The sequence below is a fragment of the Eptatretus burgeri genome, chromosome 13, assembly GCF_056783735.1.
Source record: "Eptatretus burgeri isolate ZD-2024b chromosome 13, Ebu_testis_v1, whole genome shotgun sequence".
Taxonomy (NCBI): Eukaryota; Metazoa; Chordata; class Myxini; order Myxiniformes; family Myxinidae; genus Eptatretus; species Eptatretus burgeri.
This window is the reverse complement of record NC_140973.1, coordinates 59,918,412-59,945,397: the sequence shown is the minus strand read 5'-3', so window position 1 is coordinate 59,945,397 and position 26,986 is coordinate 59,918,412. Positions and strand designations below refer to the sequence as shown.

Below are 26,986 nucleotides of genomic sequence, written 5' to 3'. Positions count from 1 at the left end.
CCACCACCACAATCACTCCTGCCTCTCACCAAACCACGCCATCCTCACCACTTCGCGAGCAACCGTCAACATCTCCACATCACAAACATCGCCTCACCTTAATCTCCGAAACGACACCATTTTGCGCCAGCCGCGGCGAGTCCGCATCGAGCAGCGTCGCTGCAGGCCGACGCGGGAGACGTTTGCTCGTCGGATCAAGCTTGGTGATCTCGCGCACGTCCGCTTTCCGCACAGAGGTCAGAGGTCGAGGCGATCGGATCGAGAGGCTTGATGATCTCACGCACGTCCGCTCTCCGCGCAGGGGTCAGAGGTCAGAGGTCAGAGGTGAGGGAGCGAAAGCCAAACCGCATCTCACCAGCCCGATACAAGGACGGGCGGAGCGCCGCGTTACGAGCAGTTGGGGGAGTCCGCGTGAGTTGGTGGAGGTCTGGGTTCGAGTTTGGTCGCGTCGAGTTGATCGGTCGGTCTGAGTCAGTCTGGAGAGGTCGGGGAGTCGGGAGGAAGCCAGAAGCCAAGGAGCTGTGTGGAAGTCTGGGCTCGTGACGGAGTCGGGAGCTTGGAGCTTGCAGTCGGTGGAGAGTCCGGGCATCGTGAAGGAGACGCGAGCTGGAGGTGCAGCCTTGCCTGCTGTGTCACACGGAACCGCGCGTGCGTGTGGAGAGAGCCGGAGAGAGATCGCCAGCCAGTGACAGGCGGTCCGAGGTGATCGGGCTTCGGCGCAGTTCGAGCATCACTGAGGGACGGACGGGTTCTTACAGAGCATCAATTCTAAGAGAGCAAAGACCCATTCGTTCTTCTCAAACGAGTTGCTGACTGAGACCAAATCACCCGGCCGCTTGGCAAGGCCCGAGCTCGACCGCGGCTACGCTAGCTGCCGTGGGGAAGGAGTATCGCGGGTCGCCCAAGCGCGTTCGTGTGGAGAGAGCCGGAGAGAGCTCGCCTGCCACACGGAAGCCCCGAGCTTGACCGCGGTTACGCAAGCTGCTGTGGGGACGGGACGTCGCGGGTCGCCCAAGCCAGACACCAAGAAGGTGCAGGTAACCTGCAATGGTCTCGTGGGACTCGTTCGGTCTGCCAAGTCCCACGCCATAAAGACCCAACAGGTCCAGTCTGTCCCCATTGCCTTTGATGGGGTCTTTTTCCTGCTTTTCTTTCGAATGAATGTTGTGGCGCCGAGTCCCGTAAGTAAAACTGTGTAAGTGACTGTACATTAATAATTGCTTACAGACGGTTGTGGTGCTTTGTCTTGCCCACGTGCCGTGCCTCATTCATTGCTTGTTCTGTATACATGCATGTTGGTGTTTTTGAATGATTGCATGATTGTTCCTGCATACGTAGAGTAAATAAATGTGCTGGTTTAAATGTTAACCCATTCGTCGTGTCCTCTTTCCCTTATTGGAACGCCATCTTGCATTACGGAATGTTAGTTGGGCTTTTAAATACCCGTTAAATAGAATCGGATCCGGCGAGGTCGGGCGATAATACCCGCTCGGTTATCTCAGAACGGAACGGACCGATTGAGCAGTTCGTGTCCAAGCCGACCTGCGTCTAGGTACGGTCTCTTGGTAGGTTACCTGCGCGAGTACTTAGGTATATCGAGATTCGGCGATTGACTCTATTTTGCGCGGGTAGAATTTTGCGCGGACTGGGCCGTGGTGGGGTTGAGAACCCACCCGTGACAGAGTTCTGGCGTTGTTCCAGAAAGTCACGACTGGATTGTCCGTTCGGTGGGCGAACCGGCTGCTATTGGTGAAACGTGATCGTTCGCACGCCGGACGTGCTACAACAATACATTCTATTCCACCTGCAATACAGCTCAAAGCAAATATTCGGTTTTTGGCAGATGCTCTGCTTCGCTCCTATTGGCATTGTTTAACGAAAATTGAAACACGATAAAACCATCTCTGTTACAACGTCATTCACAAAACTGAGTTTATGTCCACTCGATGTTACAGTTTTTACTGACATTCTTAGTTATGAATGACTGCCTGAACAAGACTTGCGTGATGTCACGATGTGACATTGTTTGCTTTATTAATGGAGATTCCATTCACTTCAAATTTCAAAGCTTTACATCAAGGCAAAGCTGAATTATAACATTTACTTCATGTTGTTTACTGTATTCTGTGACATCAAAGAGCAGCTGGGGTTTCACTGTTTCACGCTTGTGCACACTATGTAAATTTTGTTGTGCAACAAAACGTTGCCAACGTATGCAGCGAGTTACACAATTTTTGGACATTGTGAGCCTGTTACAAAATTGAAAAACGTGTGGTATTCAGTATACCAGTTCAAAAAAAAGTTCCATAAAAAAAGGATAACGGCACTGTTTTCTGCAATCTTTTTGACCAAATTAAAGCTTCAGCCAATCAACTTACTGGGTGATGAAATTAAGTAAAGTTGCTACATGTAAGCATGAAATTGTGCAAAAGTGGCCCATAAGTTGCACATTTTTGTTGCAAAATTTGTGCATAAAAATTGCAGTGTCTACAGGTCTTTAAGAGACACTTTAGTGGTGCCTTGGAGTTGGGTCATTTCGAGCGATCACTTGCTGACTCGGTTGCACGCAACCAAGTGATCAGTTGCATGACTTTGTTGCATGCAACCAAATCACTTGTATGTGAATGTTTGTGCAATCATTTGCTTACAGTAGAGATGACTGTCAAGCAATCTGCTGAATGATTTGTAGATATGTATTTTATCACATGCACTTTTGTTAACTATAATTGGTTGTTACAATTACGATGCTGCTATTTTATTTACTGTAGTCAAAAGGTGGTAAATTTTTTTAAATGTTGACTGGAGAAGTTGTAAAAATTGTACTGCAAATGTTTTTTGTTTTTTTTTAAGGTGGGGACCTTGTTGTGTAACTTGCTTGCTCAGAAATGGGTGAAAAAGTTGCACGTTATTCGTCTTGCACAATTTTGCAAGAGACTTATGCAATTGATCGCTCAGATGTGGAGCCAGCTTAAGGCTAAAGATGGTAAAATAAGGCAGATGAAATGATGTTTTTGAAGTCGTTTCTTTACTAGACAAACTGCCATGGGCAAAGGCAGAGACAAGTGGCCAGGGAAAAGAGAAGGAGGGGTCCACTATTCCACAAGAATGTACAAGTAGGAGCAGATACATGTTAACAATACAGGTGGAATCGGTAGAAAAAAAAACAACAGGTCTGGATCATGGACGACAGGGGGAATAAAACAAATGGAAAACTAGAGGAGGAGCATTCGGTAGAGTGCAAAACCTCTGCCGCCAATACTGCTGGGTCACTTAGGTGAGCCTGATATACTATTCATTGTAGGTCAAAACGGATCAGACTCTACTGAATCACGATTGAATGAACTAAACTAGATCAACGCGCATGTAGAAATGCCAAAAAAATAAAATCGAAATTTTTTTGAAAAAAGTTGCAAATTTTTTTTTTTTCCTCTAACAATTTTTTTTGGGGTTGGAAATCACTTAAAACATGTGGAAATGCAAAAAAGAAAATTCAAATATTTTTCAAATAAAATCGAATTTTTTTTGAAAAAAAGTTGCAAATTTTTTTTTTTTTTGTCTAACAAATTTATATATTTTTGGTTGGAAATCACTTAAAACATGCAGAAATGCAAAAACAAAAATTCAAATATTTTTTCAAAATAGCCGCCATAGCGGCCATATTGGACTTTGGATCAAGTCCAAAATCTAATGGTATGATCCTTGGACCATACCGAATCCCCCCACCAAGTTCCGTCGAAATCCGTCCAGGAGTTTTCCCGTAATACTGTTCACAAACAAACAAAGACTGGTGAAAACAGTAACCTCCGTCCATCTTCGATGGCGGAGGTTAATAAGAAACACAGCAAACACCTTAACAACCAGACTTGGTGGCAAAAGGTTAGAGTGTCTGCTCTGGAAGGTCCGAAATTCAAACACCATCTGAGTCAAAACAAATACTTCTAAAAATGGTATGTGCTGCTTCCTTGCTTGACGCTCAGCATTTAAAAGGATAAAGTTCACAAAGACAAACAACCATAAGTTGGCAATACTACCACAGGTTTTGATTGCCCGAATGGCATGCTCCTGCATCGAAGTTCCTGGCAAGGAAAGTCGAATCAATTTGCCTGTGTCACACACCCAACCTGTCCACCAAATTTCGTCCAAATCAGTCTATAACTCTCTGAGATATCCTGCTCACAGACAAACAGACAGACAGACAAATTGGTGAAAACATAACCCCCATCCACCTTTGATGATGGAGGTTACTTGGAAGACACTCAGTAGAGTGCATACCTCTGCCAGGCTGAACACTTTATGCTTTGTATTCCAATAATTGGCCAGATCTGCAGATCTGACCTTGACCAAAATTTAATCACCTTGTTCTTGTCACCTACCCAACTCATACACCAAGTTTTGTCATAACTCGTCCACAACTTTTTAAAACAAAATGCAATATATCGTTTTTGGCCACATCTCTCAATGGTGAAGAATTACTGGAATATTTAAAAAAATTATTGGCTACAGATCCGGATCTTCACCAAAATCGAATCAATTTGTCCTTGTCACACAATATTTTTTACAGGTCCAGGGTCTGGGGTTATCACGAGAGAGCTCCTCAGACTTTTACCCGACCACTGGTCCTGAGGCCACCAGCTACAGATAACTCTGCAGTGTGATGGGTTGCTAGGCAACCGTAGCTGCCAATTAAAACTGCCGAACCGAGCAGGGTTTTCACTCCTTGGTTACGCATTACCTTACTGTTGGCACAACCATAATTTGGGGTCACGCCTTCAACAGCCACCCGCCTATTTATTAAGTAAGGGACGAGCATACGTGGATGGTTGTTGGCTAATCCTGGAGACAATTAGTGGGGTAAAACTTGCCTGGTTAAAAAAACAAAAACAAAACTTACACACGATGTGGATGAAAGTTACACAAATGGAGGAAAGGACAAAAACGAGCACGTCGGAAACGTTTAACAGTTTAACAAGCGCATTTATTCAACAAGCACAACAAGGTTTATTTAATCAGCAATGGCAGGTATTTAAGATAGCAATCATGAGCATGTATTTATAATGGATGGATAGAAATCACAATGCAAAGGCACAAGAGCAGAGTAATTATTCTTAACTCTTATGGAGCCCACTTACTCCGTCTTAACCTGGTTTATACACAGGACATGGTGCACCATGAATCATTCTGGGGAAACCTAAATAGAAAGAAAGTAAATAGAGTGCAGAGCAGAGCATGGGTACGCTCCTGCCTCGCCTTACATTAATATATGTAAGCTCGTGCAGCATGCAAGCTCCTTCTTGGTGACTCTCGCGGTCTGAACAGGCAGACATGAGCACAGGTTTGGACAAAGGACTTGTGGTAATGAGAGCTTGATGGACAAGAGCGAGACAAATCAAATGTCCTGGCACATGAGATGAGTTGAGAGCAGAGTAAAAATATATGTCAGTTTCAAGAGCAGAGTTGATATCTCCGTGGAAGGGCTGCTTGGTCCATGAAAGCGCTTGCCGATCTCTGTGGGAAGGCGTCTGGAATCCCTTGAGCGTGAAAAGTTCGAGCCTTTTACCACCAACTTTATTCACTTGTTTTCACATCCGCTCTCTTCGGAGATCAAACGGATCTGCCTTTTTCAATTACTGAGAAGGGGTGTGGTTGCAGCTCCTGTCACTGCTCGTCTTCCAGTCCATCTCGCCTTACCATTGGCGTCTGCCTGGCTATATCATCAGAGGGTTGGTCCCACAACCAGTCAACCCCCCCCCACCCCTTCCCCACCCAAGGTGAGTCAGCTGCAGCTATAGCTGCAGCATTAATGATCCCACAGCTCTAATGGCAGCCTTTATTGTGTTTTAAATGGGTGTTTTGCAGGCAATGAAACAAAATGTCTATTTTATTTTGCAGGGTGCAAGCACCTGATTAATAATCTTTTGTACGAGTTAACAGGTAATTTGAGTCCATTGTACTGAAGTCGTAGGGGTAATTTGTGATGTGTGTGGTAGAGGGATGGTTTTGAATGTGGAATGAAAAAGGAGGGAGGGAAAGGTCGTGAGGAGTTACGGGAATTGAAAGGCAAAAAGTGAGAGATCAGCGATGGATGAGTAGCTGGAGTTAAAGAAGGGTCAAAAGATGGATTGATATAGAAAGGGATTAAAGAGAAATTGAACATGCCAACTCACAACACATCTGCCTCCAAAAATCCCTCTTGAAAAAGGTAGGAAATCTACCGAAGTACAAACTAAAGAAATATCTGTCTTGGGAAAATCCTACATGTCTCTGAATGCATGGGGGTCTTTTCCACAACCGCAACAATATATACACCACCCAACCTGACTACAAAGTTTCGTCCGAATGTGTACCTTACTTTTTTGAGATATCCGGCTCAAAGACAAACAGATAGACAGGGGTGAATGCATAACCTGGGGGGGGGGGGGGTTAACAATGATTGGAGATTGGCAGATGGTCATTCGGTTAACTCTGTTTATGTATTTTCAGAAATGGAATCCAAAAGAAAAATTTACATTTCCACAAAACCACACTAAACCACAGTGGGTTCAATGACGACGAGCACTCATCGCAAGGATGATTTCGCTGTCTCGCAGCGAAAGTGCTGGTGTCAACGAGGCTTCACCTATCTTGGTCACTTCTCCAATCCCTTCAACAACCTCTACTCCCATGCAATGCCCAGACTGTGGTCAGCGGCACAGCCCAGTCGAAAGCCATACCTATGAGTACCGCCAAGACGTTGATGATGACTTGACCTGTCAAATCTGCCTCCAGCCACTTGTAGCTCCCACCGACACACCATGTGGCCATACGTACTGCGCTCGTTGCTTGCGAGGGTTTTTGACCTCTTCCGGTGGTGCTGCTTTCTGCCCCCTCGATCGTAGGCCATTGAGGCCTGAGGCCTGTAGACCAGCTAGCCTGTTGGTACGACGTCTCCTTGATAAGCTCTCTGTAGCCTGCCCCTTCTCATGTGAGTGTGGTCATGTTGGCTTGCCTCGTGGTGACCTGGCTGATCACCTTCGGCACAGGTGAGATATTTGGTTCCAACCTTTGCACACAATTCAATATATTGCCACACTTGGGAGTTTGATGGTCATGTAGGGTGGAAGAGAAAGTACAAAGTATTTTTACGATTGGCTTCAAATATAATACTTTCATTGCCATGAGTTGATCATGTGGTGGGAAGGATTACGGAATTTTTACACGTTTTTTCCTTGTGAATTTTTTTTTACAATTTGTATATGTTTTATGTCACACAATATGGACTGAGTCACTTCAAACCAATTCCAAGCTAATGAACCTCAAGGGTTGAAACAGCATTCTTTGCTTTCAAAGCTGATGACCCTGTGGATGACATAATACTCATTCCACTTAAGATCATGAGTGACAAACATCTAGTGATTTGACTGTTAGACACTGCTCCCTCCCAATTCCATATACAGGCAATGCATGACATCATCACTGAGCACTGAAGGAAGGGAGAACTCAGTTATAACTCTGTTTGTTAATTGCCGGAATCCTTCGGATTTCGGCAATTATGTTGGTCGGTTGTGTGTGTCATTCTGTGTCTGTCTGTCTGTCTGTTTGTGTGTTTGTTTACCCTGTAGCAGCCACACCATTTCAGCGATCATGATCAAACTGGGTACAGACGTCGGCCATGGTCCAATTTAGACACGTTTTTGGTGAATCTTGGTCAAAGGTCATCACTGAAAAACCGAAATTGTTATTTTCGCAATAACGTCCGCTAAAATGGTCGTATCAACTTCAAACCAAATCCAAAATGTGCATCTTCCAATTCTGCATCCAACCATATGTCTCATTGGGGTGTCACACCAACACCCTTCTTAGCGGTCAGGGGTCGAATGTCAGGGGGGTCGGGTCAAAAATTTCAAATTTCGATAAAAACGCCATTTCAAGTCCGATTGACTTCCAAGTTATGATCATGACCAAACTATGTGCTATAACTCATTAAACAGGAGCACTATCGACTTATAAGAACCAAATTGATTTCCAGGTTTTTGTTTTTTTTCGAGATCATGGAGATATGACAAAGTTATTCCAGCAATTCCTTGCTCAACGAGCAATTTCATTTGTTTTCTTGGTTGTTACCTGGCAAAAAATTTTTTAGCCAAGTATGTTGGTCTGTCGCGTTTGTCTGTCTGTTTATCTCTTGGGTCGTCGATCCAGTCAAAAAAAAATTAAAAAAAAATAAATTGAAATTTGTTCTACCCTTATTATCAGTTTTTCCGTCGATATGTTTGTCTGTCTGTCTCTGTCTGTTCAGTCCAGTGCTCCATTAATACAATGGCGATTTCGATGAAACTTGGTGGGTAAGTTCATACCATGACCTAGTTGTGTGCAAATGAGAACCATCATTGCCGAGCAACGGGACTTTGAAATTTTTGAAAAATCATAAAAAAATTATTTTTTTCAAAAATCAAAAATCGGGCCATGAGCAACTGTGGGCAGTACATTCAGCCATATTGTCAAAATTTTCCAGCCGAATCCTCTGAAAGCTGTCGGAGAAGATAGACTTTGAATGAACCCTGGTCAAAAACAATAAAAAAACGAAGTTCGTTATATCTCAGAGACTGAGTCAGATATACATGAAACTGGTATGGTAGGTTCATGGTATGTCCTAGTTATGTGTGAGAAAGAACCATTGTTATGGACCCCTCCGTTGCCTAGCAACGGCCGAAAAACCTCTAAATGTGGGGGTATTTTAACGAAAAAACAATCCGCAGCATTAACCCTTGAAGCTGGAATCATGAATTTTCTTGTGCTTAATCCTCAGGTCATTCCCCATTGAACGGGCCCATCGCGTCAGGTTCTATTGGGTAGGCTACTACCCATGTCCGCCTACCAGCTTGTCTGTTTGTCACAAGATTTTTGGCCACAGTGTTCAAGCAATTTTTTTGAATTTTTTTGTGTATGTAGGTGACTGGCCAAGGACAGCAACGCTATATTTTGGTGAAGATCCAAATCCGGATCTGAGAATTTTTCAAATGATTCTTCACCATTGAGAGATTGGGCCAAAAATGATAAATAGCACGATATCTCAAAAGGTTATGGATGGATTCACACGAAACTTGGTGGAAAGGTTAGAATAGAAGTGCCACGAGGAAGAAGTTATTTAATTTTGGTGAAGATCCGAATCCAGATCTGGATACGAGAATTATTTAATTTTTAACTGATTCTTCACCATTGGGAGATGGGGCTAACAATGATATTGAATGATATCTCAAAAAGTTATGCACGGATTCGGATGAAACTTGATGGACAGGTTGGGTGTGTGACAATAACTAATTGATTCAATGTTGGTGAAGATCTAAATCTGGATCCGGATTTGAGAATTTCTCAAGTGATTCTTCACCATAGAGAAATAGGGTCAAAAACGATATATAGGATGGATTCTGCAGAAACATTGTGGACAGGTTGGTTGTGTGGCAAGAACCAATTGACTCAATTTTGGTGAAGATCTGAATCCAGATCCCGATTTGAGAATTTCTCAAGTGATTCTTCACCATTGAGAGATTGGGGCCAAAAGCTATGTATAACATGATATCTATAAAAGTTATGGATGACTTGTGACTAAACGAGGTGGATGAGTTGGTTAGGTGACAAGAACAAGCAGATTCGATTTTGGCTGAGGTCCGGATTCAGATCCGACCTTTCAGTGGGATACAAAATTTAAACTGTTCAGCCTGGCGGAGATATGCACTCTACTGAGAGCCGTTCCGTTTCACCAAGTGTCACACAATGAATGATTGTTCATTTATTTGTTGGGTGGTCGCTAGACTACCGTTATTCTCAGGTTTTCCGTCTGTCTGTTTGTATGTAGTGGACGGCTCTGGAGGCCAGAGGAGTCAACCGATTTTGATGAAACTTGACTGGTAGGTTCAGACCAGGATATAGTTGTATGCTTTTGAGCATCATTGCTATGGACGCCACCATTGCCGAGCAACGGGACTTTGAAATCTTTGGAAAAATATTTTTATATCTTTTTTTTCGAAAATCAAAAATCGGCTTCCGCGCTTTTATGCACACGATATATAATCAACCTCTTTGTCAAAAATTTTCAGACCGATCCGTCAAAAACTGAAAGAAGAGTATGCAATTATATAGCGCCCACCCATGTCGCCTACCGGCTTGTTACTTGACGAAATCTACGATTTTGTCAAGTATGTTGGTCGGTTCAGTTTGTGAGTTTGTTTGTTTGTTTGTGTGTACGTCTCACTCTACAGGTCGCATTTTGAGTCGGAATGTCATGGAACTTCACCAATGGACTTATTGGCCACCAGAATAGAACCCTATAACTTTTGGCATGTCAAGGTCAAAGGTCAAGGTCAGGAAAAATTCCTGAAAATCGCGAAAATCCGTATCTTTTAACATGGGCCGATTTTCAAAAATTCATGTCTCCGCCAAATCTTAACGGATTCCTTTCAAATTTGAAACACGGACGTAGGAGGGGAGTATCTTTGACTGAATGAAAAATTTGTCACATCCGTTACGGATTACGGAGGTGACAGGTATTTTAATTTAACATGGTAAGTGCTATCTATGGTTTTTCATGGTAGTCATGATCACTTATGAATTTCGTCAAGTCCTGGCCCGATGGGCCATTTCATCTGTTTGTTTGTTTGTCCGGGCAATATCTTAGCCAATCTTTTAGTTAGGAAGCTGGAATTTGAGGACAAAAGTGAAGATGTGCTTTGGCAAAAAGTATTTTTTTCTTTTTTGATTAATCAATTAATTGATTAATTATTATCGATTTATTCATCACTTATTTATTTTATTTCTCATCCTGGCAATATCTCAGGCCCCTTTTGAGCTCGGAAGCTCATATTTGGACATGACAGCAACCAAGTGATTTGGCTATTAAGAGCATTTTCGATTTATTGATTAATCAATTAATCGATTAATTATTTTCTTTCTTTCTTTCCAGGCGATATCAGCCATCATTTGAGTTAGGAAGCTGAAATTTGGGGACAAAAGTGAATATGTGGTTTGTTTGGCAAAAACTGCATTTTTTTGTAATTAATTTATTACTTCATTATTATTGATTTATTCATTACTTAGTTGTGCATTTCAATAAAATAGACATTATCAAAGCTTTTTGACTTGCACTCCTCAGGATAAAACCGCATGCAGATGAAGAAGAAGCACCAAACTCTCATTTATAAAGTTACAATGTAATGTCCTCAACGTTGATTGGTTGAGAGAAAGAAAGGATGGGATTACCTGATTGGTGGAACCATATAGCATCATGAATAATGAGTAGGTGGAGATGAGTCACCAAAGTACCAGCAAAAACATAATGCTAATTATCTGAGGGCTAATTGGTGGGGGGGGTGGCAGTTTTCATGATGACTTAAAGTTAACTGTGGTAGAGTTGTCACACCGTCAAGCCATCATAGTCAGAATAGATATAAAGTTCGGACACATTATTTGTCTACAAAGAATGGGATTGGTTGCCCTGATGAATGTGGCCTCCATTGCATGAACTCAGGATTTTAAACTAGCCAATACAATATTGCTCTGCACACTGAGGATTATTCAGTAAATGGTGACCAATTGCAGAGCCACAGGGAATAGTTGTACTATGTACATTCTTACAAGCCCGAGTTGGTTGTCTCTGTTTGGATGACTGACCCCGTCTGATCCCCAAAGGGATGTGTTGTTCAATGCGATCCTTTAATCTCAAGGATGTGTGGCCCATGTACCTAGCATCACAATGGCACTGAAATTCGTAAATAATCTTACTTGTATGAAAAACGGGCAGAACATCTTCTTGGGCTGACGGAAGCAACCGGTGGGTGGTGAAAATCACTCGTGATTGAACAGCATAGTAAGAATGGGACACTGTCTGTTTGATCTGGTTTTCACTGTTGAGATACTTTGCCTTTCCAAGGGAGATGTAGGTATACCGGACATTTACCATGTTCAATTATAGGATTCTTTGGTGGGTTCAGGAATTTGTATATATATCTATTGATGATCTGTTCAGGATACCCATGATCAAGAAGAATAGTCTTGATGGTCTCAATTTCAGTATGGAGTTTGTCGATGGAGTAGATCTTTCTTGCTCTTATGACCAAGATACCAATCAATCCAATCTTGTATTGAGAGGAACTGTAAGAGTCCCACCTGCATACTGTCCGGTAAAAGTAAACTTCCGGTAGACTGTGGTTTCATAAGCATTGCCTGATTTCTCAACTAAGATGTCCAAGAAGGGAAGTACACCGGAGCGGTCCATTTCTAAAGTGAACTCTCGGGATGGATGGAGAGAATTCAGGTATGCAAAGAAGACTTCTTGGCATACCGGAACTTTTTTCTCTCCTAACTTTACCACCCCCTCCTCCCAACCCCCACACCTTCATATTATGTACATAATATGTAGAGGGCTCCCAAGTCTGTTAATGTTCGTTTGATGGCTGAATAGGTATTTGGAGATGAAAAGGAGGCAATAATTCCATGTCCAACTACATCGGTTGCAGAAAATGGTTTCAAGAGAACCTCATCTGGCATTTACATCTCCACTCATCCTCAATTCCATTCTTGAACCACAAGGTGGACAAATTCCCTGAAACAGCCACAATTAACCACCAGATGAAGTTCTCAGATGAACAATAGGAACTGATAATAGAGTGCAGAGAAAAACTGAGGCTTGGCATGAGATGTTAAAACTGTGTAGTTCGGTAGAATTAGATGATATTGGATAAGATCTTGGAAATAAGTTGTAACGAGAATTTTTTTTTGCAGGAAACCTTTCCACTAGGTCCCATTAATGACCAAAAATAAAGTCTCCATGGTTCCTTTGCTAGGACAAGTTGCAGCGGCCATGTTTCCACGGTAGGTAGTTGTGGCCGATGCGATAAATCCAAAATCCAAAATTTGTCCAATATGGACAAGTTTGGTATCTCCAATAGGGTTTTTGGCATGAAAAATCGATTGCAAAATCGTTTTTGGGAGCTATGACCCTCTGTAACTCTATAATGGCCACCCTCTCGCCTGACCTCAGACAAAAATTGGAAATTTTCTAAGGTGCCGAGGTGGACATTGGTCTGGAACGATTTCAACATAAGAAATTGATTGAAACCATTTATATTCCACCTAAACCTTTCTGTGACCCTGTTGGGGTCATTCTTAACTCCACTAATCATGAAAAAATTTAAATTAGCAAACCACAAAGATCATGATCCAGCCATATGTACTTCTTCTAACAGCATCTTTGTTGTCTACCACGGACTAACTATGGTCAATTTCACCGTTACTTTTACCTTATTCCATTCCTAATGATGATTGGTTAACTAAATTGCCCCTTCATAAAACATGGAAATGCATCATACTATTGCGAGAGGATTTCAGTTTGAGTCTGAGGTTTGAATCACGAGCTGACAACACCACCCATATCCCACATCACTATCTGATCCCAGTGAGTTCATGAGAAAGCCTGACAAGGCATCATTGGGGAAATATCTAAAAGAGCTTTCACTTTCAGCCCAAGTTGAACTGGCACCACCAGGTCAGTGAATCCATCATTGATGGTGGCTGGCTTATTCACTAAATGCCTTTGAAGAGATTGCACAGTCTTTCAGCTGGTTTATAAAGAAGAACTTTGCTACCAGAGCAGCAGTAGTCTTTGATTCTTATGACAGCAGTCCTTCAATCAAAGACCATGAGCATCGATGAAGACAGAAGCTACAGTCACCAAAAGTCCAAGTGTCGAAGGATAGGCAGTGCCAATTAGCAAAAAACATGTTCCTCAGTAACATGGCCAATAAGCAGAGCATGATATGACTGTGTACTGATGTTTTTACTACTGAAGGATCAATTGTGTCCCAGGCGAGGGCAGACGCTGATATACTTGTTGTGGAGAAGGCGCGACAAGCTGCTCAGTCTCACAAAAATGTTCTGGTCGTAGCCGAGGACACTGATATCTTCATCAGGTTGCTACATCACTGAGAGCAAGGAAATCTTCTTCAAATTGAAAACTCATACACATCAGTGCGAGACAAGAAAGTATGAATATCAAAGTCAGGCAGAACATCTTGCTGATATACTCATTTCAGTGGATGTGACACTACCTCTGCTATATTTGGTCAGGGTAAAGTGGCATTTGCTACAAAAGTTAAAAAGAGCATTCAGGATACAGCCTTCTCAGTATTCTACAACAACGATGTAGTGTACCGCGACTTCAGATGTGCATTCAACAGTGTTCCACATGAGAGGCTACTCATGAAGCTGGCCGCCTATGGAATCCAAGGACAGATCCTAGCCTGGATTCACAACTTTTTGACTGAGGGGGTCAAACATGTCACACTCAATGGAACTGCATCTCTCTGGATTCCGGTTCAAAGTGGAATCACTCAGGGAAGTGTGCTCGGGCCGACATTGTTTGTAGCTTTCGTTCATGACCTACCATCGGAAGTGCAGGCAAGGGTACAAACATTTGCAGATGACACGAAGATCTATGGACCCGTATGTGATGTTGCAGACAAAGAAGCTCTCCAAGCAGACCTGGACAGAGTGGATGCTTGGGCTGACAGATGGCAACTCCCTTTCAACGAGTCAAAATGCAAGATCCTCCATATAGGCAGGAGTAATTCTAGTGCGAAGTGCACAATGCGAGGAACTGAACTGCCAAGGATGGCTGCAGAAAAGCATTTTGGAGCGGTTGTTGATGATGAGCTGAATTTTCATCAACTTGTCTCAACTGTTGTCAGCAGGACATACCAAATCCTCGGTATTATGAAGAGGACTTTCATCCACCTGAACGTCAGGATCCTCCCTCTGCTATTTAAGACTCTTGTTCGTCCCCACCTGGAGTATGGTAATTACCTCTGGTGCTGGAGATTCAAACTCGATGCTGACAATGTGGAAAGGGTGCAGAGAAATGCCAACAAAATCATCCCTGGTATTTGCTATCTCAGTTATCAACAGAGACTAATTGAACTGAACATGTATTCCCTGCTCTACCGGAGAAGAAGAGGGGATATGATCCTGGTGTCCCAGATCTTACACGGAATGGTTAAACTGGATCCAGATGACTTCTTTACCCAACAACACAACAGAAACATCAGAGGACACTCCTTAAAGATTTTCAAAGAAAGGAGCCGTCCAGAAGTCAGGAATAAGTTCTTCTCACCTCGGACAGTGAATGATTGGAATAATCTTCCGCAAAGTACTGTAGAAGCCTCCTCTATCCAGACTTTCAAAACCAGCCTTGACAAGCATTGGTTGTGGGGGGGGATTCAAACTACCCTGAACCCTCACACATGCATGCATATTAATGGTAAAGTTTATTGGACACAGTGAATGAGAGCTTCAGCGTTATTCTTTATCCAATATCATATGATGATGATGATGATGATGATGATGATGATACTTTGAAAGATGACAAGAACAGCTGGAATAGAAAGCATGAAACTTGTCTACGGTGGTCGAGAAGATCAAGATCACTCAGATTTCAAATGTACACAAAAGCACTGGCTAAGGGTAACCTCAACGTTGAGCGGTTGCCTTCAACTGAAGGAGCTACATATCAACATTCTCTTAGAATTTGGTATCAAGGACTGGAGTGGAGGATTCTTGGACATCACGACACTGATCCCAACAGTTACGGTTGGTTGGATGTTAATGGCAAGTTTATTCCTCGACCATCTGAGGATGAGTATGCACCAGCTTCTCCAGTTAAAGTCATTTACTGTAATTGTAAGTCCACAAGCAACGGCCAATGTGCAACCAGCAGGTGTACTTGTAAGAAAAACCACATGATGTGCATGAATGCCTGCAGATCATGCATGGGCAACTGTGAAAACGGTTCTTTTACCGATGATAGCCCTTCCACTGGTGAAGAGGATTCTTCTGATAGAGTACGATGGCATCTATTTAGCTTAGGTCAATGCTTTGATCGACTGAGTATTTATTCAGATAAAATTGTATTTTCAATTGAATTGCTATTTGCTACGTGTCTTTGATAAAAACTAGTACGTGCCCGTATGTGCAAAAAAATAAAATAAAAAATAAACTTTCAAACCGCAAGCCAGAAACAACAACCACACAGGCCGTTCCTTCGCTCTCGAGTGCCCCGGAAGTTCGCATATCGCAGTTACGATTATTCGCAATTTAGTTTTAATGGCCAATTATTCAATTAGCGCCAACGTATTTTGCCTTTTCGCAATGTCATCGCAAGGAAAAACACGAAGAGAAGAGAAGAGAAGAGAAGAGAAGAGAAGAGAAGAGAAGAGAAGAGAAGAGAAGAGAAGAGAAGAGAACTTTCAAACTGCGAGCCAGAAACGACAACCACACAGGCCGTTCCTTCGCTCTCGTGTTCTTGTGACAACCACACTTCCACACAAAGAGTTAATTAAAATCCAAATTAAAATCAAGTTCACCTCCCTCTTTGCTTGCCATGAGATTCGCTGCAATGCAACCGGAACGGCCCGTGACGTCATCGTCGGCCGGCCGAGCACCAGCCTAAACAACCACGCCTACGCAGCAACGTGTCATGTCATTGGTTGGAAAATAAATGGCCGCAGCAACGTGTCATGTCATTGGTTGGTAAATAAATGGCCATAACTTGGGAAGCACTTGTCCGATTAATATCAAACCTTGAAAAGGCACATCCTCAGGTCCCCAGCAATATACCTGGAAAGTTTCAATTAGATCGGACCAGTGGTTGTCGAGAAACAGTAGTCACACACACACACACGCACACACACACACACACACACACACACACACACACACACACACACACACACACACACACCTGGAATTATAGATAGACAAGTGCATGCCCGTACGTGCAAACGAAACAAACAAACAAAAAAAAAACTTTCAAACCACGTGCCAGAAACAACAACCACACAGGCCGTTCCTTCGCTCTCGTAAACGACACACACACATTGCTGGAGTTATAGATAGACGACACACACACACACACACACACACACACACACACACACACACACACACACACACACACACACACTGCTGGAATTATAGATGACACACACGCGCGCGCGCACACGCACACGCACACGCACACGCACACGCACACGCACACGCACACGCACACACACACACACACACACACATTGCTGGAATTATAGATAGATGAAATGAGGTGAGTAATAAATGTAGCAATTTGAAGTTTCTCTGGAGCTGATTGCATTACAAGCAGACACACTTCCACAATTGACTGATAAACCAGACCAATAGTATTGTTGTGGTTACCAAATTCGCAAACCACCATTCAGGTCCCTTAGGTGAGGTATCTCGGTAAGTGCATGTGTAGTTAGGCCCAAACCCGTTGTCTAGTGGGAATACATGTCATTTATACGTGCTGCGACTCTTCAGGATAGCCGTTTTTCTTTTACTATCTTTATTTTGGACCAACCGCCAGGATTACCATCACAATTACAACCACAACCACCGCTTCACCACAACCGCCACGACCTTCCCGTCACACCTCGCCACCGTAGCATCGCCACCGTTCTTGCCCCGCTGTGGGTACCGGTGTTGGACTCATGCAGAACGCGCGTCGAACAGCGTGTACAAAATCACGGATTTTGTGCTTCAAAAACGGATCAAAAACGACACACGCCCACTTTTTGCCGTCCAATCGGTGAGCGAGTGGCGAATTGGCCCCGCCCCCAGGGCGATCGATATATGCAAATTTGTGGATCAAAAAGCCTTCACGCCCACTTTTTCTCGGGCCAATGGGGAGCGAGGTGAAAGGTCAAAGGGAGGGGGTCAAAGGCGAAGTTACGGGGGGATAAAAGGACGGTGTTCGTCAGTCAGAGAGAGAGTCGCAAACAAGAACGAGAAGGAGTCGAGAACGAAAAGAGAGTCGCAAACGAGAACGAAAGAAGTCTGGAGCCCGAAGCCTGCAGTGGCTGGAGAAGCTGAAGAGAGTCGGACGAGGGGGTGCTCGCGTCGGTGCCAGGAGCTGCACGCCCGAGGGAGGCCGGCAGCGCGACCTGGCCGAGGTGGAGACGCACACCAGGGATAATAAAGATCCTCTATACCCCGAGCATCAGCAACCCCCTCCTGTTTCCCCCCGCGCTGAGATAGTGCGACCAAGGGGGCCCCGTTCCCACCCCCTGCCAGGCACTGTCCACGAGGCCCGCGGGTTGCGGGGCCATCGCCGCTCCGCGTCTCATCACCAGACGGGTAGGCCCGACCCGGTCTCGGCCTCAGGCCTGCCTCATTCTTGAGGTATTTCTTTTCCTTGGTTTTGGGTATGTGTTGTCGGCGCCGTCTGTGAAGTAGAATTGTATAAGTGTTGCCGTGTGCTCGGTAGTCGGTATTAGCTCTGCATTGTTTTCGCTTTTATATTTGCTTTTTGTGTAAATGGAAGTGTGTTTTCTTTTTTTTGTGTGCATTTGGTGGAATTGTATTTGTGTGCTTCCCGTGTGCCGAGAATAAATGTGCTTTATTGTTGAACTGTTTCCCGCTTCGCTTCGTCATTTCTTTCTTTGAATCCCCATCTTGCTTCACGTAAAGGGTTGGTAGTGGGCTGAATACGCCCGATAATTAATCGAACCGTCGAGGTCGACGATAACACCGCTCGGTTATTCTGATAGTACGGAACGGGTCGCTTAAGTGGCCCGTGTCCGAAGTCGACCTGCGGCGATGTGCGATCGCCCGGTCTACCCTCCGCGTGGGTACTTAGGTAGTTCGAATTTGGCGAGCAACCCTATCCCACGCGGGGGCTGATTGGCTCGATCGCGGTGAGACCGAAAGGTCCACCCGTGACTGGTTCCCGGCGTTAGTCCGAGAGGGTCACGACTGGATTGTCCGTCCGGTGGGCGACGTGCCGCGATTCGAGTTACGTGGCCGTTCGCACGCCGGCGGGCGCGAAGACCGCAACACTGGTGTCAGGAGTGGGATACAAATTCATCGCCCTCCTCGCGGCACTGGTATCGGAGAACAGGAAAACGGGCTCTCCTGTCTCCGGCTAAATTTACGGGAATCGGTCCAGGGGTGAGAGAAGCGACCCCCGATTCCCTCCAAATTACGAGCGAGCAAATTAACCCTTCACGAGAAGCAAGATGGCGTCTCAAGGCGAGCGGGAGCCGGGGGTATTAGAAATGTATATGTGTAGTAATGTAGAATCCATGGTCCAGGATGGAATCCCCAAGCAGGAAATGTTGATTGTGCAGGAACACGGACTCGCCCAACTGAACCCAGAGCCCGAAATGGGAGCGGCAGCGGCCGCAGTGTATGACACCTCCCCCCCCCCTCTCCACCAAAACCCTTCCCCAACCCCTGCCGAAACGGCTCAGCTGAGTGCATCCGGCATGGCCCAGCTATTCACCATGCTGGCACAAATGAATGCGGAAATGAAAGGCATGAACGAAAAGATGGATACAAATACAAATGAAGTGAAAACGACGATGGATGCGAATACACAGCAAATGAGGGAAGAGATGAAAGAGCTGCGGGGTGAGACGCAGAACATGGGCCGATGCCTGCAGGCGGGCATGAAGGCCGTTAGTAGGGAACTTAAAATGGCGACTCCACGTGTCGGAACGAACGAGCTGGAAGGGGGTGCAACGGCTGACAGGCCCGCGGTGGAGGCGGGTAAGGAAAAAGTAATTCGGGAGACAAGAGACGAGGTGAAAGTAATTGGGAGGGAGAGAAAAGAACAATTAATACGGAAAGCAAGGATGAGGTACGCGGAGATCGTGAAAGAGCAAGGAGTGAAAAACAGGGAAGGACGGGAGCGACTTAAAGAGAAAGCAAGGTTGACCTACATAAAGATAAGGGAAAGACGCCAGAAAGAAGCAGAGACCAATAAACACGATGAAGACGGGGTAAGTGACGCGCACACACACACGGAGGTAGTGGAGGACAATGGGGGTGAGCTCGCGGAGCGTGTAGAGACCCAGTGCGAGCACCTGGATGGCCTCCTCCAGGAACGAGGGGAGGGAGTATGCCCCCTTGAGGCGAGTCACGACCAGGTCAGTTCGGTCGTGCTTTGCGAGGTTGAGGGGACGAGTGCTGTGGACGGGTGCACGGAGAGCTTGGGGGGTGTAGAGGCCCCGGAGACCCTTGTGGGGACACAAATCCCCAGTGTGGTTGTCCCTGTGTGTGTGGTGCCAGGTGTTAGTGCGGCACCGTGTGTGGAAGCGACCCCGTGTGTGAGTGGTGTGGTGGCGATGGTGCCGGAGTGCGTGCTTCCCAGCACGCCGTGTGTGGATGAGGCACCGCGGGTTAGTGCCCCCGCGTGTGTGGATGAGGCACCGTGTGTGAGTGTCGCCATGTGTGTGAATGAGGCACCGCGGGTGAGTGCCCTCGCGTGTGTGGATGAGGCACGGAGTGTGGATGAGGCACCGCGGGTGAGTGCCCCCGCGTGTGTGAGTGAGGGGCCGTGTGTGGATGAGGCACCGCGGTTGAGTGCCCCCGCGTGTGTGGATGAGGCACGGAGTGCGAGTGAGGCACCGCGGGTGAGTGCCCCCGCATGCGTGAGTGAACGGCCGTGTGCAAGGTCGCTGTGTGCCAGGGAGACCGTGAGTGTGAGAGAGCGGTATGTGAGGGAGATGTCGGTTGGCATGCGGGAGCACGCAGCCGCGTCTCCCGGTGTGAATGTGATGGAGTGGACTGTGTGCGTCGTAACACGCAGGTGTGCGAGGGTGGAATGGAGGCGACGACGGAGACATGTGAGGAAAGAAAGCCGAGTAGCGGCTGTAGTTGTTTCGAGGACCGTGCCGGGTTCACCCAGCAGTGAGCACGCGGTTCGTGCTGTGCAACGCACGAGACCACCACGTGCTCGCTTGCGAGAGTGAAGTCCCGGTCCGGAAACGCCAGCGGTGGATTTGCCGATCCCGCGGACGGACAAAGTTTAGGCAGGTAAATGGATTTGGACCGGACGGGTTCTCCACGCGATCGTGTGTGTTCAGCTCCAACGGGCAAAGCACATGTGTTCGCGTGGGGAACCCCTCGAGACATGGGGCTTGTGTTTTTTTTTTGCGCACGGTGACGTCATGGCTGCACGTGGGGTTGGAATCCGGCAGGAGGGGTATCTCTGCCGGATGGTACCGTCCAAGGAGGGACGAGGTGCACGTGCAGCTGCATGACGTCACGGGCAGGTGTAAAGTGCGCGAGCTCTGAGTTGCCGCGCAGGTGCTGCGCATGGGAAAAAAAAAAAAAAAAAAAAAAAAAAAAGCAAGCCTCACTTTCGGGTGTACAGGATTCCTGGGCAAGGGGTGAAAGACCCCCTTACCTGGGCACAGGATGGAAACTAGTTAGGGGGAAGGGTTAGCTTAGTTAGACCGACTTCATGGGGCAGGGGTAAGTCCTCATGGAGTCCGTGGAATGGATTAGTTAGAGGGATTGTAGCCAGATTTAGGTTGGGAAATTGATTTATGGGATTATTTTGGAGACAGTGACAGACTTGTGGATGTGTAGAGGGGACGTAGTTTAGCTACGTAGTGTTAAAAGGAACGTGCTACTAGTTTAAGGGACGACGTGGGAGCACGAGTTAGGGGATGTAGTTAGAAGGATGGCAGAGTTCAGTGTGTGTGTTGAAGAGTTGGTGAGTTGTGAGGCATGTGCTTGGTGAGTGAGTGAGGCCAGCGGGTCTGTGTGTATGGAGTGAATGGGGAATGCATGGTGCGATGAGTGATTGGGGGGAGGAGTGACTCCCGCCCAAGGGACCCCGGGGTCAGAGTAAAGTGAGTTAGGGGGTTAGTCAAATTTACAAAACGGAGGTCGTTTTGCTGTTGGTGGGAATGTAGGCTCGAGACCCATTTGGAGGGGTGCAGGAGCCCTGTTGACGGGCTTGGGAGCGTGGCTGCGAAAGGTGAGTATCGCTGAGTGGGTACCCCGGGCACCAGGCTAGTCGGCCGCGGTAGGCCATGGGCCCATGGGGGGCCGGGATAGAGTAGTGGGCACGGGTGCGCCTGCTTGGTGCGGGGGCCCGGGGCGCCATTAGCCGCGTGGGCAGTGTTGTGGGCACGGGTGACCCTCGGAAAGGGGCCCGGGAGGCCGGCCTGCCACGTGTGCGTTTCAGGGGAGGTGCCATAGGGGGCACTCCCTGGTGTAGTGTAGAGCTGGTAGGCTCGGAGGCAGTGTAGTGCCCGGGGGTGCCATAGCGGGAGAATCGGCAGAGGGTCGTGCCTGCCAAAGGGAGCCACGTGTCCCAGCCAGGAGACCGTGTGAGGGCACGGAGAGAAAATTGGGGGGCGAGGCCCGAAATTGTAAGGACACCAACACAGGCGACGGGAATCTGGGTTTATAGAACCAATAGTTTAAGCAAGAGGCGCTTGTTGAAAGCCCCGGGGTAGTTTAACAGTTAAATGGATAGGGTAGATTAGGAAGTGTACCCCTCCGCACCATCCATCCCCTCGCTGTCGTTGTGGGCCGCTGGACCCACTTTGGTTATAGATCGCCGAACTCTGGGGAGGCCATTCTGAGGCTTCGTTGGGCCTCGACACGGGATGTTAGCTCTCCCTTATTCCCCTCCGGGAAGGGAACGTAGGGGTTGGGAGTAGGCTAGGTGACAGGATAGGTTAGCCGAACAAGGACGATAAAGGGGGTTAGGGGACGATTTATAGTGGGGAAGTAAAAATAAAAAAAAAATTAAGGGGGCTAAATTGGTTTTTCACAAATTAAGGGAGTGGGTATGTACAGTGACAGGCAAAGGCGATAGGTTGGGAGGGAGACAGGTAGGTTGGTCCGAGCCCGCCTTCCAAGTGGCCAGCACCACCGCACTCCCTCCACCAACCTCCACGGAATGGCAAAAGCTGGCCAACTTCATCGGCTGGCCGTGTTTTGCTTCAAGGCGGAGGCCGGCCAACTTCATCGGCAGCTGTTGTTTTGCTGCAAGGCCTGTGCCATCGGCTGGTCGTGTTTTGCTTCAAGGCCTGTGCCGGCCACTTCGTCTGCAGCTGCTGTACTTCAAGGCCTATGCCGGCCAGTTCATCTGCCGGCTGTGTTTGCCTGCAGCGGCCTTCTTCTGCGGGCTGTGTTTGCCTGCTCACCTTTGCCATGCCATGCCCACTGCCCACGTTCACCAGCCCCGTTCAATTTTGCTTTGCCCCCCCCTGTTCATTTCCATGTGCGCCAGGATCAAGGCAACAGTTTGCAAGCTGCGAGAACTGCCCTGTTGGCAGCTACAACACGGGCCTGCAGTGGCAGCCCGTGCACCGTGTTTGTGTCCATGCATCCATTCGTTGTGCTCATTGCGTGTGCCACTTGAGCTGGCACGGAGACTGCGTTGTGCAGCCCATGCACCGTTGTGGTTCACTGCGTTCAGTTCAAAAGGGAAGGCCTTGGACTGCGTGTGAGCAGCCAGCCACGTTCCCTGTCACCTGCATTGTTTGAGTCAGAGACTGCATGTGGGCAGCCTGGCTCCCTGCTCACTGCTTTCTTTTTGCAGAGTTCGATGATCCTGGGCCATGGTTTAGTGTAAAATTTGTAAGTTAAGGTTAAGATGTACTGTACATATGAGTGCGCCCCTGGCATGTATGTCTTAGCGCCGGCAATTTTATTTAAGTCGTCCGTGTGAGTGAGTTTGTTTAGATAGTTACGCAGCCCTCAGGTTATTTATTTTGGGGACACGAATACCATGAATGTCGCACTCAGGGATCCGTAGGTAAAAGTGTACTAGGGGAAAACTACACATGATGGCACACGAAAATTTGACGACTCGGGACGAGTCTGTAAAAAGGGAAGGGGGTAGTGTTGTGGTTACCAAATTCGCAAACCACCATTCAGGTCCCTTAGGTGAGGTATCTCGGTAAGTGCATGTGTAGTTAGGCCCAAACCCGTTGTCTAGTGGGAATACATGTCATTTATACGTGCTGCGACTCTTCAGGATAGCCGTTTTTCTTTTACTATCTTTATTTTGGACCAACCGCCAGGATTACCATCACAATTACAACCACAACCACCGCTTCACCACAACTGCCACGACCTTCCCGTCACACCTCGCCACCGTAGCATCGCCACCGTTCTTGCCCCGCTGTGGGTACCGGTGTTGGACTCATGCAGAACGCGCGTCGAACAGCGTGTACAAAATCACGGATTTTGTGCTTCAAAAACGGATCAAAAACGACACACGCCCACTTTTTGCCGTCCAATCGGTGAGCGAGTGGCGAATTGGCCCCGCCCCCAGGGCGATCGATATATGCAAATTTGTGGATCAAAAAGCCTTCACGCCCACTTTTTCTCGAGCCAATGGGGAGCGAGGTGAAAGGTCAAAGGGAGGGGGTCAAAGGCGAAGTTACGGGGGGATAAAAGGACGGTGTTCGTCAGTCAGAGAGAGTCGCAAACAAGAACGAGAAGGAGTCGAGAACGAAAAGAGAGTCGCAAACGAGAACAAAAGAAGTCTGGAGCCCGAAGCCTGCAGTGGCTGGAGAAGCTGAAGAGAGTCGGACGAGGGGGTGCTCGCGTCGGTGCCAGGAGCTGCACGCCCGAGGGAGGCCGGCAGCGCGACCTGGCCGAGGTGGAGACGCACACCAGGGATAATAAAGATCCTCTATACCCCGAGCATCAGCAACCCCCTCCTGTTTCCCCCCGCGCTGAGATAGTGCGACCAAGGGGGCCCCGTTCCCACCCCCTGCCAGGCACTGTCCACGAGGCCCGCGGGTTGCGGGGCCATCGCCGCTCCGCGTCTCATCACCAGACGGGTAGGCCCGACCCGGTCTCGGCCTCAGGCCTGCCTCATTCTTGAGGTATTTCTTTTCCTTGGTTTTGGGTATGTGTTGTCGGCGCCGTCTGTGAAGTAGAATTGTATAAGTGTTGCCGTGTGCTCGGTAGTCGGTATTAGCTCTGCATTGTTTTCGCTTTTATATTTGCTTTTTGTGTAAATGGAAGTGTGTTTTCTTTTTTGTGTGCATTTGGTGGAATTGTATTTGTGTGCTTCCCGTGTGCCGAGAATAAATGTGCTTTATTGTTGAACTGTTTCCCGCTTCGCTTCGTCATTTCTTTCTTTGAATCCCCATCTTGCTTCACGTAAAGGGTTGGTAGTGGGCTGAATACGCCCGATAATTAATCGAACCGTCGAGGTCGACGATAACACCGCTCGGTTATTCTGATAGTACGGAACGGGTCGCTTAAGTGGCCCGTGTCCGAAGTCGACCTGCGGCGAGGTGCGATCGCCCGGTCTACCCTCCGCGTGGGTACTTAGGTAGTTCGAATTTGGCGAGCAACCCTATCCCACGCGGGGGCTGATTGGCTCGATCGCGGTGAGACCGAAAGGTCCACCCGTGACTGGTTCCCGGCGTTAGTCCGAGAGGGTCACGACTGGATTGTCCGTCCGGTGGGCGACGTGCCGCGATTCGAGTTACGTGGCCGTTCGCACGCCGGCGGGCGCGAAGACCGCAACAGTATGATGCATTTCCATGTTTTACGAAGGGACAAATTATTTAACCAATCATCATTAGGAAAGGAATAAGGTAAAAGTAACAGTGAAGTTGACCATCGCTAGTCCGTAATAGATGACAAAGATGCTGTTAGATACAGAACATGTGGCTGGATAATGATATTTGAGGTTTGCTTATTTAAAATATTTTCATGATTAGTGGAGTTAAGAATGAACCTAACAGGGTCCCAGAAAGGTCTCGGTCGAATATTAATGGTTTCAATCAATTGCTTATGTTGAAATAGTTCTAGACCAATATCCACCTCGACACCTTTGGAAATTTCAAATGTTTGGCTGTGGTCAGGCTAGGGCATGGACACTACTGACTTACAGAAGGGTCATAGCCCAAAACGATGGTTGCAATCGATTTTTCATGCCAAAGAACCCTATTATAGACATCAAACTTGTCCATATTGGAAAAAATTTTGATTTTTGATTTTTCACATCAGCCACGACTATCCGCATGTGGAAACATGGCCGCTGCAAGTTGTCCAAGCACAGCAACCATGACGACTTTTTGGGTCAGTACTAGGACCTAGTAGAAGGGTTTCCTGCAAAAAAAATCCTGGTTACAAATTATTTCCTAAACCATCTGTAATTCTACCTCACTGGTGTGCACACGACCCCAAACCTCGATTTGCTTTCCAAGCACATCATCCAAGGATGAAGTAAAGTTACTGGAATTGGTGTTAGTGTGTGCAGAGGGGTTTTTCATTACAAGGGCGATGAAGTGCACACATGATTATTTTCTAACAATGGTACACAATGCATGAACTTTCCAAGTTCCGAAAAATAAATATGTTAAGGTTTGAAGACTTCAGAAACCAAGAGAACGAGAATGACATTCGTAGAGCACATCGTCTCACTTCGCGCACTCATTATGAACAAAAATACCATCGTTAACTGAACACGCTACGATTATGGCCCATATACCCATATCATCCATGCACCATATTATGTCACATACATTGCCATTATCTGTAGCTTTATTGATTGATCATTAGGATATTTTTTGACCACTTTTGTGCACATTAAGGCTAAATTGCATCAATGAAGGTGAATATGAAAAAAAAAATTGTACTATATTCCCCATGGCTTGTCAGTCACATGAATGAAGTTTTGCACCGATCTGTTAAGCGATTCTGGAGAAGAAGCTTTTTTTAACGTTTTTATTTTCAATCCAATATCGTCATCAGACCTGCGTCATGTCATCAGGCCAATGACATCATAAATTCAATTCTTCACTCACATCAGGTCGTAGATCAGATATATGAAGTTTCAGATAAGGCTTTTGATTCAACCAATTACAGCTGGAATACCACTTCACTGATGACATCATCGTTATCACCAAATATAATGCATGCAGAGTTGATGACATATGCCAAGTTTTAATTTTTTTTTTTGTTGAACAATTTCACAGAAAAAGATGTCCAATTTTTTTTCTTTTTATTCCAATATGGCTGCCATACCATGTGACTTATGACATCAGAGTTATCAAGAAAATATTTTCCATGGGGAGTCTCTCCTATGTTTAAAGTTTTGTAGCAATTGGACAAGTGGTTGCAGAGAAGAACATTTTTAAAGCAAAAATACATAGATGCGGACACACACACACAT

The 26,986-nt window shown here is 46.4% G+C and overlaps 1 protein-coding gene across 5 annotated transcripts in view; it reads left to right on the top strand.

Annotated features, from left to right (window-relative positions):
- LNX2 (ligand of numb-protein X 2) overlaps window positions 1-26,986 on the top strand; it is a 156,988-nt gene that overhangs the window by 79,363 nt on the left and 50,639 nt on the right. For all 5 annotated transcript variants that reach the window (XM_085852662.1, XM_085852661.1, XM_085852660.1 and 2 more), the window contains one exon: window positions 6,481-7,019. In XM_085852662.1, coding sequence (XP_085708788.1) covers window positions 6,568-7,019 — 452 coding nt within the window. In that variant the 5' untranslated portion in view covers window positions 6,481-6,567. The remainder of the gene's footprint in view (window positions 1-6,480; window positions 7,020-26,986) is intronic.